At 34.4% G+C, this 16,555-nt stretch overlaps 2 protein-coding genes across 3 annotated transcripts; one reads left to right on the forward strand and one right to left on the reverse strand.

Moving 5' to 3' along the window:
* The first annotated feature begins 169 nt into the window (after positions 1-169).
* On the forward strand, positions 170-7,375 carry LOC144544794 (uncharacterized). Its single transcript, XM_078293346.1, has 8 exons — positions 170-178; positions 848-910; positions 987-1,129; positions 1,256-1,499; positions 1,619-1,723; positions 2,458-2,640; positions 6,600-6,804; positions 6,894-7,375. Exons 1-8 carry the CDS (start codon positions 170-172, stop codon positions 7,373-7,375), a joined length of 1,434 nt encoding a protein of 477 aa, XP_078149472.1.
* A 2,235-nt stretch (positions 7,376-9,610) lies between these two features.
* On the reverse strand, positions 9,611-16,280 carry LOC144544942 (eukaryotic translation initiation factor 2 subunit beta-like). 2 transcript variants are annotated; one of them, XM_078293498.1, is made up of 9 exons: positions 16,161-16,280; positions 15,164-15,269; positions 14,370-14,425; positions 14,094-14,163; positions 13,690-13,790; positions 12,681-12,826; positions 11,500-11,642; positions 11,079-11,164; positions 9,611-9,850 (listed from the first exon to the last, which is right to left on the reverse strand). In XM_078293498.1, exons 1-9 carry the CDS (start codon positions 16,188-16,190, stop codon positions 9,779-9,781), a joined length of 810 nt encoding a protein of 269 aa, XP_078149624.1. In that variant the 5' UTR covers positions 16,191-16,280; the 3' UTR covers positions 9,611-9,778. The 2 variants fall into 2 exon arrangements, with proteins under 2 accessions (XP_078149624.1, XP_078149623.1); XM_078293497.1 differs by having other exon boundaries at positions 14,370-14,428.
* Positions 16,281-16,555: the final 275 nt, after the last annotated feature.

The raw sequence follows: 16,555 nt of genomic DNA on the forward strand, positions 1-16,555 counted from the left end.
AGAGCAGTTTTTAATTCGTACATAGTATTGATAATTGATAATAGAGTGAAGATTGTAATGTGCATACTTTGTGCTCTCCATGAATTAAAATTGCGAATTCAAAATGTGTACCCATTTGTCCTATCTGATATAAACAATTTAGATTAGAATAATTAATAAAAACACAGTTATGATACAGGTGCGTCTTTACTCTTTCTAAAGGATCTTTTATAAAAACCACGAATACCCACGGAGGCCACACTATCAAGTTATGTTTATAATTTATTCCGCATGTGATTGGTGCCAAATCCCATATCTCGTTAATATAATGCACATCGAGATCGATCAAGCTTACCAACCGATGTACACAGGTCATTTATTATTTATTTAGGGTTTACCAATTGATTTTTTTTTTTGGCCATTTTGCAAAAAATATATATTTTTCTAAAAGTTGAACCAAAATATATTTTCTTCAAAAAATTCAAGAAAATATTCTTGGGCATATCATGCTTTTTTTATGAAGAGCTCTGATACATCCTCAATATTTTTTAGATAATGTAAAAGTATGCCACTATTCGCAAGGGTAAAAAATAACTATTTCCGAGTACACCAACAAAAATTGTTATTTCTGACCATATCGGTATAACGATGACCCAATTATTTTCTCGTTTTGAGATCTTTTTATTTTTTTTCAGTAAAAACTTTGTAAAAATTGAGACCTGTGGTGTCTTTGATTAATGAAATCTAGAGGTGTGACCTCTGTCTTTCTTCTTCAAAAAAGTTATTTGAAATTTATTTGTGGTTGTGATGTTGACATATTTATATATGTTTGAATGTATTCGTTATTTTATTTTTAAATTTAATAAAGGGATGCATTATTCTTGAAGTTAGAGCTACAGGCATTCCCTATGTCTTTGCTCCATGTGTTGCGGTAAGGAACTTGTTTTTGTTGCAGTTTAGCTTAAAAGCATAAGCGCTTGAATAATTTTTTGGGCTTGCATGTTTAGGTGTGTAGGGATCCCAGATGGGGGAGGTGCTACGAGAGCTTCAGTGATGATCCAAAGGTGGTCCAATTGATGACAAAAATTATCCCTGGATTACAAGGCGAAGCCCCACTTAGTTCTAAAGGAAAACCCTTTGTTGCTGGAACGTAAGTACCAAGTTACTGTTATGTCAATTAAAATAGCAGTAGTGCTTTTATTATTATTTTTGTAAAGAACACAAAGAAGTAAATGTAGCGGTACGAAAATAAATAAGTAATTTTATAACTATACAGGAGAAATGTAGCAGCATGTGCAAAGCACTATGTGGGAGATGGTGGTACATACATGGGTATCAATGAGAACAACACAATCATAGATACGCATGGATTGTTCAGCATCCACATGCCTCCTTACTATAATGCCATCATCGAGAGTGTATCTTCCATCATGGTCTCTTATAATAGCTGGAATGGTGTCAAAATGCACGCAAATCATTTATTAATTAATGATATCCTCAAGCAAAAGCTAGGGTTCAAGGTTTTTTTCCTTCTATGAAAGTATATTAATCAATTAATTGATCGATCAGCTTACTATAGATGTATAAAGTTTTACTTTTTTACTGTTTCTTTTTATTTATCTGAATGATTCTGTAACAGGGTTTCATCATATCAGATTGGCAAGGGCTTGACAGAATCACCAGCCCTGAAGGTTCAGATTACCGGTTGTCTATAAAGCTTGGAGTACTTGCTGGCATTGACATGGTTAGTATCTTGGCTTTTGCCAATGGTAGTTCTTCAGTTTATTCTTCTTATTTTTTGTCTATTTGAATAAGATCCTTTTTTGGGAGAGGGTACGGGATGAATTCCCACGTACTTCTACTAAAATAAAACCGCAAAAACATTCATAAAGAGTTAGATGTCTAAACAGTCAAAGAAGATCGATAAAAGAAAAATAGTACTGGTAACAACCTTTACCAGAAAGAAAACTCCAAATACAAGCCAGCCACTATCCCCTCATGCTAGTTTAAAAATGAAATAAAATAAACTCTTTTTAATTGGTAGGAATCTTTCTCTGTACGTCAGTACTCAGTACCTTGTAACAAATGAATAAATGAAAATGAGAAATTTTTTATAATATCATGGATTTCAAGTTTTCATGTTTCAACACAATCACACAAAAGAAAGAAATTTATCTCATACTAATAGACACGGAGGTGGATCTACAGCCATGTCTGACAATGCTAGCTTAGCCACTCCCGTAATATTAAAATTTGTTAATTATGTATATTGAAATTTAATTCAATTTTCATTTTTTTTTTATATATACAGTACGCCCCCCCCCCCCCCCCCCCCCTCGCTTTGTGGTTGTGGCGACTTCGAGTTTAAATCCCATCTGCCACACTATTTTATGTTTCACTTCGCTAATCTAAATTATTTAGTTCCTCCCAGCCATCTAATTATATATTCTTCTGATAGTTTATTGTGCATTACTATAGATAATGATTCCCTTCAACTACACAGAATGCATTCGGGATTTGACTAGCCTTGTCCATGATAATACCATTCCAATTAGTCGAATTGACGATGCGGTGAGTAAAATACTTCGGGTCAAATTCACGATGGGCCTCTTTGAGAACCCCTTTCCAGATCCTAGCTTAGCCGGCGAGCTTGTCAAGCAGGTCTCTCTTACCATACACTTCTTACATTGTCAATTCATAAAATAGTTTCTAGTATATTATGTTGGAAACACATTTGGATAACAATTAACAGAAGAAATTCACTAGTGGAGAACTATGAAACAGGAACGGTCAAAAACCCTTAATAGGAACGGACATCCGTCCGTTCCTGACCCAGGGGATACTGAAAGTACCACTAAATAGGAACGGTTGTATAGCCGTTCCTAATTGTACAATCAAGGACGGTCATTTATACAACCGTTCCTATTTCTTAGAATAAGGACGGTCGTTTCTAAAAAGGTGTTCCTGTTTGTAGAAATAGGAACGGTCGTTTAATAAAAAGGCGTTCATGTTTGTACGAACAGGAACGGTCGTTTATTAAACAACCGTTCCTGTTTGTAGAAATAGGAACGCCTTTTTATTAAACGACCGTTCCTATTTGTACAAACAGGAACACCTTTTTATTAAGGGGAGTGCTATTCTACACGCACAATTTGAAGTTTTGAGAGCTGAGCTCCTTATATTCCGCTTTTACCCTTTCTCTCTCTTTGTGAATAATTAGAAACATACGGCCCGATATAATCTTTTCACCTTTTTTTTCTAACCTAATTAATAAAAGAATCAATAAAATAAAGGAAACTAACAAAAGAACTTTAATGGACAAGTTCCTTCCGCTTCGTACATCATACAGCTTTCCTCTATTTCATCGTCTCCTCTGTTGCTTTGTCTCCATTGCGAAGGCTTAGTGTGCTTCATCATCCTCTCCTGTAACATGTCAAAATCTGTCCATTCTCTTTGCTCCTTACCTTAAAATTTAGTGATTTTTGTCTGAATTCAATCCCTTTTTTAAAAAATATTGAAATAATTTTATTTAATCAATCCATGCTTGACAATTACTGGTAACAACTAGTGCCGGCACTTAGAGCAAATTGGTTAAATAGAAATTTTAGATCTACACTTGCTCTAGAAGATACATTGAAATTTTGGTTGTAATATGAGTTATAGTGCTATAATTGAAATGAACTAAATCTAAATATGATCGAATATGGACATAGTGGCGATGTCGAAGGCATTCACTTTTCCTGACTCATACCTTAGATTTTTTTTTTTTTTAAATACTCATACCTCATATTTTAACAACACCGGTGATAAAGTGAAAATCAACATAAGGACTTTTATTAAAAGAGACAATTTGAAAATATAAGGCCCAAAGTTTACTGCTGATTTTGATGAAAAATTATTTCTTGTTGTTTGTTATATGTTGATTTTGATACCCATTGTTGATTTCTCATTGTAGTTGTTGTTTAAATTAGATTTTGTCGATCAAATATTCTTTGAAGGATTTCTACATTTTAATAAAGAAAAAATGAACAGTAGCTTCAGTGAGTATAGAAGAGGTTTTATGTTTCAAGGAAAATTTATACACGCTTTAAATTCTTAGTTCTTTTCTTTTCCTTTATTGATTAGTTTATTAATTTTCTTTATTGGTCATTATATTAATTGGATTAGAAAGAGAAGATGGAAGGACAGTCGGGACCGCTTGATTTATTAGCTGTATCTTCTCTCTTTTTTAATTAAATTGGAAAGAGATATTAAGGGTAAAATGGGAATTTAAAGAGCTCAGCGCTCAAAACTTCAAATTGTGCGTGTAGAATAGCACTGCCCTTTTATTAAACGACTGTTCCTGATACAATCAAGAACGATTTTTTAAAATAGCCGTCCCTGATTGGTTATTTTCAAGGACGATTTTTTACAAATAGTCGTTTCTAAATTGAACTTTAATTTAAAAAAATAAATTCATTATTTGGCCAGCTACCACATATTTTTGCTGGCATATAAAACATAAATCATAATATGTAAGAATCATATTAAACATGAGATAAAAGATCAACATATACTTCACAAATAAAAAAAAGCTCAAGTACACCAAATTTGCAATAATCCTAAATTATTACAAAATAACACATCCTAAATAGTTTTACTTTTTTCCACTAATACTTCCTTCAAGAAAAATCTAGCGCACAATGATCGGATATAGCTGAAGTTTGTTTCATTGTAACTTGTGGGAAACTCCTGCATTTTTTAAATGATAGAAGATCACAATTACAATTTTAATTGCGTATTTTGTAAACAAGATGAATATGCATACCTTTAAGTTCGGAAAAATATCAAGAAGGCGAGTCATTATGTCATGCATGAACAACATGACATAATATCCACATTCCCAATCTTCGAGTTGCTGTGGGCACTGTATTAAAAAAAAATCAGATTCAAGTTAAGAAAGAAAAGCAAAAACAAGTGTAAAGCCCTTTGAGTTGGTAGTAATTGTATTTTAGAAAATAAAGAGGAGAATTAAAACAAGTGCCAATGCACTTTTATATTAGCAAAAATGCACATGATAATTCTCATGTTTCAGGTTACCTTCACCTTTAGGAAAATTTTGCATGTACCCCAAAGAAAATGCAGGCTACTATTTGCAGAATCAAGTAAAAGAAATGAAACAATTATAATGTATTCATAAAGGTTATGGAGGGGAGGACATGATAAATCACTAATAAATATACTCATACTAACTATATTACCACAGTTCTATGCGTAGATATAATTGATAATTACAAAGGTTATGGAGGGGAGGAAATGATGAATAAAACCACCCCAAAGTCCTTTTTTCCTTAAAAAAAAAACAGACAATGTAATACCAATTTCTCTGAGATTTGCTTCTTTCAGCTGCCGTCAGTTTGCTCCAAGCTTAAATATAACAAAAAAAATACAATAAAGAAGGTTATGAAAATGCATTAAAACAATAACTTTAGCATGTGTGTTTGTTTGTTTTTGTCTCTTTTTTCTTGTTTTACTGTTTGTAAAACTGGCCGAGCGAACTCCATGCATGCTGGTACACGTTCTTTTAACGAGGTAATTTTTGATTGTTTAGTTAGAATTTTAGATCCATGTAAAACAAGGAAAAAAATAGTTTAAGAATGGAAATAACATACAAGTATAGGAAATATATGCTGAAGAAATGGCATCGGCGGTTTCTTTGGCCCCCATGCGTGGAACACTTGCAATAACATCACCAGTGGCAGGGTCTTGTACCTAAGTTAAATAAATTTAAATTTCAGTCCTAATAATAAAGCAATAACCAATAATAACAATGTAAAAGTGAGTAGATCCAGTAAATCAAAATCAAAATTTCAGTCTTAATATCAGTTTTGTCTAATCTCTCAGTAAATCAAAATCCAATTATACATATCTAAAATCCCCATTCAACAAAGAAGGAGAGAGACCTACCTTGCATCGGCGTAATAACTCGGGGGAGAAGGAGGCAGAGAGACCAGTGGCAGTGGCAGCAGCTTGGTTTTGGCAGCGGAGAGACACCACTGGTGCAGGAAGAACATTTTTGCTAGGGTTTTCTCAAGAAACAAAGAAGAGGAAAGAGGGAGAGAAGGACAGCAGCTTCGTTTGCTGCATTTACGTTTTTGCTAGGGTTTTCTCAAGAGACGAAGAAGAGAAAAGAGGGAGAGAAGGATCAGCGGCTTGGTTTTCTCAAGAGATGAAGAAGAGGAAAGAGGCAGAGAGACAGCGGCTTGGAAGAGACGGGGAAATGAAATTTTCAAAATGAAGAGACAGTGGCTAGGGTATTGGCGGCTGATCAAAAGACAGTGGGAAATGAAATTTTTCGGAAGGGAGTGGAATACAATCAAATTTTTCGGCTGATCAAGAACGGTCGTTTATAAACAAGCGTTCCTGATAGTTCAGGAACGGTTGTTTACAAACGACCGTTCCTGATAGTTGATAATCAGGAACGGTTGTTTATAAATGATCGTTCCTGAACTATCAGGAACGCTCTTTTATAAACAACCGTTCCTGTTACCCATTTTTAAGGTCGTCTTTTAACTTTATCCGACCCTGATGTGCCGATACTAAAAGTGCATTCTCCACTAGTGATTGGAAATTCCGGACAGGAGCATCGTGATTTGGCTAGGGAGGCTGTAAGGAAATCACTCGTGCTTCTAAAGAATGGTAAATCCGGAGAAAAACCAGTATTGCCCCTCCCTAAGAAGTGCAGCAAGATTCTGGTTGCCGGAAGCCATGCCGACAATTTGGGTTACCAGTGCGGTGGCTGGACTATCACATGGCAGGGGCTTGGTGGGAACAACCTAACTACTGGTAATTTTCACAAGCACATTCCTTTTACACAATTAGTCACATCCCTTTGTCATAACTTGTATCAAGCACTTACAATTATTGATGGACAGGAACAACCATACTCGAGGGAATAAAATCTACCGTAGATGAAAGTGCACAAGTGGTATACTCAGAGGAGCCGAGCTCTGACTTTGTCCAGAAAGGTGGTTTCTCATATGCCATTGTAGTGGTTGGAGAACCATCATATGCTGAGACCCAAGGTGATAATCTCAACCTCACCATTCCAGCTCCCGGTCCTAGCGTGATTGAGACAGTTTGTAGAAACATAAAGTGTATCGTGGTGCTCATCTCTGGTCGTCCCCTGGTTATTGAACCTTACATCAACAAAATTGATGCATTTGTAGCTGCATGGCTACCCGGCACAGAAGGAAAGGGAGTAGCTGATGTGCTCTTTGGGGATTATGGCTTCAAAGGCAAGCTTTCGAGGAATTGGTTCAAGTCTGTCGATCAGCTGCCCATGAATGTTGGCGACGCACACTATGACCCTCTTTTCCCATTTGGCTTTGGGCTTGAGACACAACCATCCGATTAAATCTAGAGAACATGTTTTCTCGAAAACATTTCGGATAAGATTCAAACAACGAATATGTCAAATCTTTTGTTTTGTGTTGGTTGTTACGATTCTTGCCAGCTGACCTTCAAAAAAATAAGTGGACGTCACACTTTTTGAAAGCCCGATATCTTGTGGTTTGAGTTTGTGAATGTTTCTTAGTTGGTTAAAATTAATGGTTGACTGTGGTTAATGTTTGAATCAGGAGCAATAGTGTTTATGTGGTAAAATAATTTATAGGGAATTAGTTAAGTAAAATTTGCTCTGTTCTTAACGAGTGTCTTTATTTGTTTTTTGTTTTTTTTATATTGCATTGTTGCAATTTTGAGGTTCTTGTGTTTGTATTGCTTTTGTTTTGAAGGTTAGTTGCTTTAATGTCTATTAACAACGATTGTATAGATAATTAAAAAAAATGTTTACAACACGTAAATTGACCATCTCTTTTCTAATATAAGTTTTCCATTTCAAGATCTACCTCCTTTATTCTCTTCAATTACTCTTAAAATAAAAAATAAATCACTCTATTCTCCTATCCCTAAATATTTACATTCTTTATTCTCTATATGAATTCCTTGTATTCTTCAAATAATCATATTCTCTTATTCCACATCTCTTTCCACAAAAACAGATTGTGGAGCTCTCGCAGATCTGCTCCTGTCAAAACCATCCACCAGCATCCAGCAGCAGCAGCGGACAATAGAGCCACTGTCGAGGGGAGGAGACTCACATGGATATCTCTGCCAGACCAGAAGGAGATCTCCACTGTAATCCCTGCATTGACTGTTCGACAACCGAAGCCGAGTAAGAATGAGAAGATAGCTCTTTGCACCCTCTTTGCATCTCCACGGTACAGGTCTCTCTCTCCCTCCCTCCCTTTCAGCTCAAGGTTTTTTCTTACACATGCTACAATTTTTTTTATGATTTTAATAAAGGGTCAAATGAGTTTTAATATAAAAGACATAAAATGGATAAATTTGTGAGTTTTGGAAGTTGAGAGAGGGAAATATGTAATTTTGAAGTTTACAGGGCGGAGGGAATTCATAGTTTCGATATTTTGGAGGGATATACGTGAAATTCCCTCTAATTTGGAAGTTGAAAATTGCCAAATACTAATTCATTGGAGTAAATAGGAGGAAATGGAGAGAGAGAGAGAGAGGGAGGAAAAAATAGGGTCTACTGGGCATTTTGCCAATTATTTCGATTGAAAGATATTTTGTTTGATAATTTTATAAGGTATGATATTATGTAAAATTTCCCCTTTATTTAATATTTGATTCATGTGTTACTTTTTTGTGTAAATGAACATTGCTTGACTATAAATAAAGTATGGTGAATCGTATTACCATTACAAATTAAAAGCAAAAACTATTTTGTATTTTAACCTATTTGTTTTTAACCAATGAATTTTTGTTGAGATAGGCTTCTCGTAAATTCAATTATATAGAAGAAAGATGTAATGTTGTTCTTGAAAGCCACATGGGCTCCTGAATTATTCCATAAAATCAGCCCAAAATTGTTAAATCGTATGTTCATGAAAATTTAAAATTAAGGCGTTTGCATCCCAAATTAAACCAAATAATTTTTTAATGCATAGTTGACTTATTTTTTTTCAAATTTGGCCAAAAATATTTGATGAAAATGTGTGAGGTGATGACTTGAGAAATAACTATAATGGTCATCTAATGAAATATTTCACAGTACTATAAGTCTAATAATAGTTGAGCTATTTATTTAAGAATTATATAAAAGATGAAAAAGGCCTGAAATGAATATGCTGCGCATTAAAATACCTTTTAGGTATAATTAGTGTACATTTCATTCTGATATAAAAACTTTTTTTTTTTTTCCCTTGTTCTCTCTTTTTTTAAGCAACCAATAGCACCAATAAAATACGGCAAAAAACAACAAAATTGACATTTTTTATTTCTATTGTTTTAGTTGATCTTCCAAATAAAGTTACAAAAGAAAAAAAATTAGTTGCATTCTTCGGCCTTGATTAATTGTACCTTAGGTTTAAACCATGATTAAGTCAATCATTCAATTAGTAACCGCAGTGTTTTGTTTTCTAGAGATAAAAAATGGTTCGTGTAGATGGTCAAGGAGCCTTTAATGGTCCCAGACCAATAAAAACTTCTGGGCCGACAATGAGATTATGGGCTTTAAATTTTTATGAGAGGTGGTCTTTTTGGGCTCTTTAATTTTTAAAGCATACAACTCTACGGTAGAAATCCATTTTAGAATAATGAGACTCTTTGAGTTCAACACAATGCAACGATACAAGTAACAAAATTGTAATCAATACCAAACAAAAGCCCAAGCTGATACTTAGAAAAAAAAAAAAAAAAAAAAGGTACTTCAGAAATTCAGATAGTTGGATAACTATTACTAAGCTTTGCGGCGCCCAACACGTGCAACAAATCCAGCCTTGATCGGCACGACAGTACGTGAAGAACCACACTGCACATATCAAAAGGAATAAAAAATGTTGTATGAATAAATAAACAAACAGGGTGCACACGTAAACAAAAAAAGAGATCAGAGTGAGGTTATGGTACTATGCATAGGGCGGATTGGTCCATACTGTGGATCAATATCTCCGTTTTCATGGTACATAAAGTCGATCCGAACCGTTCAACATGATCACCGTATGAAATGTACTTCCAAATAAAATTTTACATCTTTTTACTATTTTTTTAGACAGATAGAAAATCACTTGATCTAAAGAATAGTGATTTCTACATATCTAAAAAAATTCTAAAAAAATATTAATTTAGCAGGAATGTACATTTTCATCGGTGATCACGTTGAACGGTTCAGAAATTGATCCATAGTACAGACCAATCCGCATTATGCATAGTAGCATAGCCTCACTCGAGAGGTCAGATTATAAAGAGAGCAGCATAAGAACAGGAGGGTTCAAATTTCATGAAACATTTGGGTGTGGTTGCCACATCTTTTCTTTGCATTAATCATTCATTCAAATTAGTGGGAGGTGAAAAAAGAAAATGTGAAAATTTGTGCACAAGTATTTAAAAATTAGATAGATCGCAAAAATAGCAATGCATTTTATAATCAATAGAAAAGGAGAGTATGCATGCAAGATATGGAATCAAACATCACATAAGGGAAAGCACAGTAGTTCTAATAACAAACTAGCAGTAATATAATACACATATTTCTACATGTGCAGCATTTACGACCTCAGAAATTTTGGAACTATAATCATTAGTTAATCAACCAATGCAGGGAATTTTATCAAACTCATCACAGGCTTCCAAGTTCCAACCATATAATCAAAATTAAAAAAGTCTATGGTACTATGCATATAGCGCATATTGGTCTGTACTATGGATCAATTTCTGCATCTGAACTATTCAACATGATCTCCATATGACAATGTACTTGTAGATCAAATTTTATATTTTTTATAATTTTTTGACAGATTTTAAACCATTCAAAAGTAGTGATTTTCTACGCATCTAGAAACCTAGTAAACAGTTTCTGAAAACATAGTTTCATATAGATTGACCATTTGAACTTCAAAAATTAAAATATTGATTTGTAGTACGGATCAATCTGCACTATGCATCGTAGTACCATAGCCTTACTCAAATTAAAATATTTAAAAATATCAAACTCAAGAAAAGAACATATACGGTTCTAACTCGAGAAACTGTAATTTTACCTGCTCACAGCGCAGGAAGAACAAACGGTTTTCCTTGGAAAGGATAGTGTCTGGACTCTTGCAGCCATTGCATATCACGTATTCAGCTGTCAAAATTTGAGCAAATAATTATAATGAGGAAGGAGAAATTGAATAAATTTCAAAATTTCTTTGAACTGAGTTGTCGACAGAATTGAAAAGATAATTCTGCAATTTACAATTTTATGCATTTGAATTCTTGGAATGCTTGAGTTTACACAATTTTTCAGTCATCAATCTTCTCTAGAATTAACAAATTCAAATTAAATTTCTTTTTATTAAGCGAACCCACAAATTTTAACTAGCAATAAACAAACCCAAACTTTTTGCATTTGCAACCAGTAAGTTGGTGCATTAAAATATATATTAAGCCTCGGATTGAACTAAGTGAAGTAAAACTTACTGATATATCTACGAAGGATACCCTCAAAATTTTTCGGGGCAAAACGACCCTTGACAACTAGCCTCTGCTGTCCATCAAGGGAACCACTTGTTCCCATTTCAGCAAGTAAAAATGTCATCACATGCTCTGGTTGCCTATGCATCCTGCATTCACACACAAGAGATAAAAATCCTTTCATATTTTACAGATAGAGGTTTACCCGACCTGTACCCATTAGCTTCTCGGGTACAGGTAAGGATAAAGTTTAATTTTGTTAACATAATGGGGTAAGGCTACGGATAAAGACTATCTCGTACCTGTTACCATATAGGGTAATTATTAAAAATAAAATTATTAATATGGATATATATTTATATGGGAATGATGCATGATATGATATAGTTTTATTTATGGCCCATATATATCCATTCAATGCACCTATTCATCCGTTTACCCAACCCATACTGTATTTGATAAGACGGGTAAGGGTAAAGTTTTTTTTCCGATAACAGGTACGGGTATGAAAATACTTCCACCCCACCCATTTCATACCCGTTGACACACCTATTTACAGAGTACCAGAAAACAATTTTCATACACATCCTTAGTAGTAATACTAATGGTCAGCAGAATAAGATATTACTAGAAAGTAGAAACTGTAGTCACTTCAAGAAATATAAACAAAAAAATTGTTGGTAAAAGCATATCATTCTTCACAACTAAGTTCTCCATACATGCCTTAAAAGACATTTTTACAAGAGTTGGGTTCAAATGCCACAATCGTGCCTCACATTCTTATTTACGTTTTCAAAGTTTCAAACCGCTCAACATGATCTCCATATTAAAATATGCTTGGAGACCATTTTTTTATATAGGTACAAAAAACACTGTTTTTGGATGGTCACAGTGACTTTGTACCTTTCCAAAAATAAAAGTAAAAAATTTCCAAAAAATATAAAATTTGGTCTCCAAGCACATTTTAATATGGAGATCATGTTTAGCGGTTTGTATCGGCTTTTTGGCCTTTGAAAACGGAGATAAGTATGTTAAGGACTATTCAGTCATGAAAGACATGAGGCATTTGAACCCTGCTCTTTTCACAAATTTAGCCCCAAAAGAAGCAACTTTGAAAATGACTCTGGATATGCAACAAAAAAAAATATGACCAACAGAGTTGTACTCATAAGAGAGAAGGGACTTACGTCTTGCAAAGGTCCATAAAATTCACAAAAACAGTTTTTTTGGTACCCTCTCTGAGAACCTGAGGTGGCCTCATGACAGTTCTACGCCGGTCTCCAGCAAGATCCGGATTGTTCTCTCTCAGTATGTTAAAAACTCTACCTAGGAGCTGTTTAATTTAAGTCACAAAGAAAGAACAAACAAACACACGTGTGAACCTTATTTTGGTTTAGAAAGAATAAAATCAATTGAGTGAGGCTATGGTACTATGAATAGTGCGGATTGGTCCTTACTATGAATCAATATCTTCAATTTCTAAGTTCAAATAGTCGATCTAACCCGTTCAACATGACTTTCGTATGAAAATGTACTTGCAAACTAAATTTTACATTTTTTAGAATTTTTTTTACCTTTCTAGATAGGTAGAAAATCACTACTTTTGAATAGTCTAGAATTTTTAGATCGAGTGATTTTCTACCTATCTAAATAAATAGTAAAAAATTTGATCTACAAGTATATTTCCGTAACAGGTATATTTTCATATGGAGATCATGTTGAATGGTTCAGATCAACTATTTCGACGTCAAAAACAGAGATATTGATTCATAGTACAGACCACTCCGCGCTATGCATAGCACCATAGCCTCACTCCAATCAATTTATTTAGCACACAGTCTCTGGCTCATAATTTACTGCACATACTGGTATCCAACTAACAGTGAAGAAAAGGAAAATGAACATTTAATGATCAGTGTGCATCTTCCTGTGATGATTACACTTGTATTAGATTTTTTTTGTTACAAGGTTTCTGATATGCTGCAAAATACTTCTTTTATTCCTAAGTTTTCAAATAGACTATGACTACCTACTTTACACACTATAATCTGCCAAGATTCAAAGTACATTTTTCTCGTGTAGCTCCTCTTTGCATGCAATAAGATGGTAATACAATATTCTCTCTCAAGAGTAATTTCAAAATAAAGGGTATTATGGTAATTTATACATAATAAACAACCAGAAAGGTAAAAATACCTCATCATAAGTATAGTCACGATCAGATCCTTCCCATGGGTAGTGGGTGCCTCCTCCTAGCACAATTCCTTCTCCTTCCTCATCTTCCCCAACTTGATCATCTTTTACAAATTCATTGTTTCGAAAGAATTAACACAATTTACTATAGCATATTAACTTTTGAGGGAATATATACACTCCCATTTGATCCAATGCATGAAAATTTGTACCAGTACAGTCAACTACTATAACACAATATTTACACATGCATGAAACCAAAAGATATATTCTAGGATGCCAAGAAACCGACCACTAAAACATCTTTTAGTTCCCTAACTAACTATTAAATTTGGAAATCAACATATCAGACTAACTTTAAGTTTTCATTAACCATTTTTTTGATAAAAAAAAGAGATATAATTTACCGATATTGCCTTCTCCAGTTTCACCGGCCTCCTTGTTTTCTTCTTCGTCATTAATGAAAGTCGTGTCAACCTGAAACATCAGAGTAAAACAAATTTGGTTCCACTATTTACTATAAAAAAAGGTAAACTGTAGCACAAGGTTCAATACAGTCTCCTCAAACTTCTCTTTTGGTGTTAATTATGAACAAAATCTCCATTATAGACAAAGCACCGGTACTGACTCAGTACCAATGCATCGCTCTGGTATGAAAATAACACACTTATAAATGTTTGTACCTGTTTCTTCTTCTTCTTTTTCATCCCAACAAAGGTTAGTTCAGCTCCATCACCAGCTGCTGCACAGATCAAACAAAAAAGATGAAATAAACCATCATAGGAAAACAAAAGATGACATTACACTTTGCAAATTGTACATACAAGTTGAAGGGAAAACTTGTTGCATACAGTGTAAAACTACCACATATTACATATAAGAGTGAGGCTACAGTACTATAAATAGCGCATATCAGTTTGTACTATGGATCGATATCTCAATCTTCAAAGTCGAAATAGTCGACCCGAACTACTCAACATGATTTTCATATGAAAATGTACTTGGATGCCAATTTCTTTTCATTTTTTAGAATTGACAGGTGGAAAATCACTTGATAAATATTTTGGACCATCCGAAAGTAATGATTTTCTACCTATTTAAAAAATAGAAAAAAAATTCTAAAAAATATAAAATTTGGTCTCCAAGTGTATTTTCATATGGAGATCATGTTCAACAGTTTGGATTGACTATTTGGACTTCACAAATAAAGATATGTATCCATAGTACTGACCATTTTGCGCTATGCATAGTACCATAGTCTCACTCTACATATAATCATGCAAAAAAATACTCAAATAACTCTCCCTCTTGATTCTTCCTCATTTCTAAACAAATGAGAAAGCATGATTAGTTTTGGCAATTTCAAAAGAAAGGAGCATACAGGGCTATACTCCCTAAATTCCAAAGGGTTTTTGAGAGATCTTGTGATAGATAATGCTGTCCTAATAAAAAAATTTACAAAAAAAATCATATATACCGGGCGGTTCTTCAGATTTCTCAGCAGGTTTCTCAGCCTCTTCGGTAGGGTCTTGGATCACAACCTTCTTTTTCTTCTTCTTCTTTGATGGGTCAAAAGGTGCAAGCTTTATACCAAAAAAAAAAATAGGATTAGATATACAATACAAAAAAAATTATGAACACCCCTGAAATTCAACAAAATTTCATCTCATGTATCATTGATGTTGAAAAACAGCAACGATGCAGGGAGATAATTCAAAAAGGAAAACAAAGTGAAACAACATGTTTTTAAGTATCATTTCCCTGCTCTACAGGGGTATTAGGAACCCTAAACCCATAACCAAAATAGTACAAGATTTCCATTATCCAAAATTAAGGACTTGGCTTTCATTTATTTATTTATTTTTTTAAAAAGGCAACAAGTGCTCATTTCATTGATTGAAACAGTAGTTACATTATCAACAACAGAAAGAAAAGCATCCCTAAATCACTAGAAGCCCCTACAGCACAGCAAATGCCTCATCAAACACCCAAAAAACTCATTTTCACTGCTTGTTTCTACCAGTATACCAATGCTGGCAGCAAAAGCAACAAAAAAAGTTTTTTTTTTTTGCATATTTTTAAACCCACACAAGTTTCACACCTTAGGTACCATACCAGTGGTACCACCGTATCATTTGTAAGGAGAAATTATGAACCAAAAGTCGATAAAAACTCTTTTTCAGTGATTGTTGCTACTATATATCAGTGCTGGCAGCAAAAGTAACGAAAAAAGGGTTTTTCTGCATATTATCAACCCACCCATTTTTCACCTAATTGACCTGTGCCATAAACTAAAGATCCTAACCTATTCCATGTACCATCCCTAGATTGGTACACCTTAGGTACCATACCAGCGGTACCACCGAATCATTGTAAGGCGAAATTAAGAACCAAAAATCGGTAAGATATCGAATGATTGATTGATTTGGATTGAACCCAACAAAAGAACGAGATAGAAGTTCGTGAAATCTCACCTCATGAACCTCTTCTTCTTTATTCTCCATGATTATCAGCTCGGGGATGATGAATCGAATCGGCTAGGTTTGTAAAAAAGTTCTGCGAGAGAACAATAAATTCACATCCCTCAGTTTACCGAGAGCGTATCCTCTGCGGAGGTTTTCCTGCGGTGGTTTTGATCTGGTCCGTTCGTTTCGGATCGGACGGACCAGATCAGATCTTGCCCGAATTTTAAAAAAACTCAAAATTTGGTGAACCCGTTATCCAGCCCGTCCGATCCGAAACGAACGGACCAGATCAAAACCACCGCACAGCACCGCAGGAAAACCTCCGCAGAGCCTACTTGAGTACACCTGAAACGGACGGTCCAGATCTTTCTTTTAACTTGGCACGCATCTCAAAGCACATATAA

The sequence above is a fragment of the Carex rostrata genome, chromosome 27 (assembly GCF_964058835.1).
Source record: "Carex rostrata chromosome 27, lpCarRost1.2, whole genome shotgun sequence".
NCBI lineage: Eukaryota > Viridiplantae > Streptophyta > Magnoliopsida > Poales > Cyperaceae > Carex > Carex rostrata.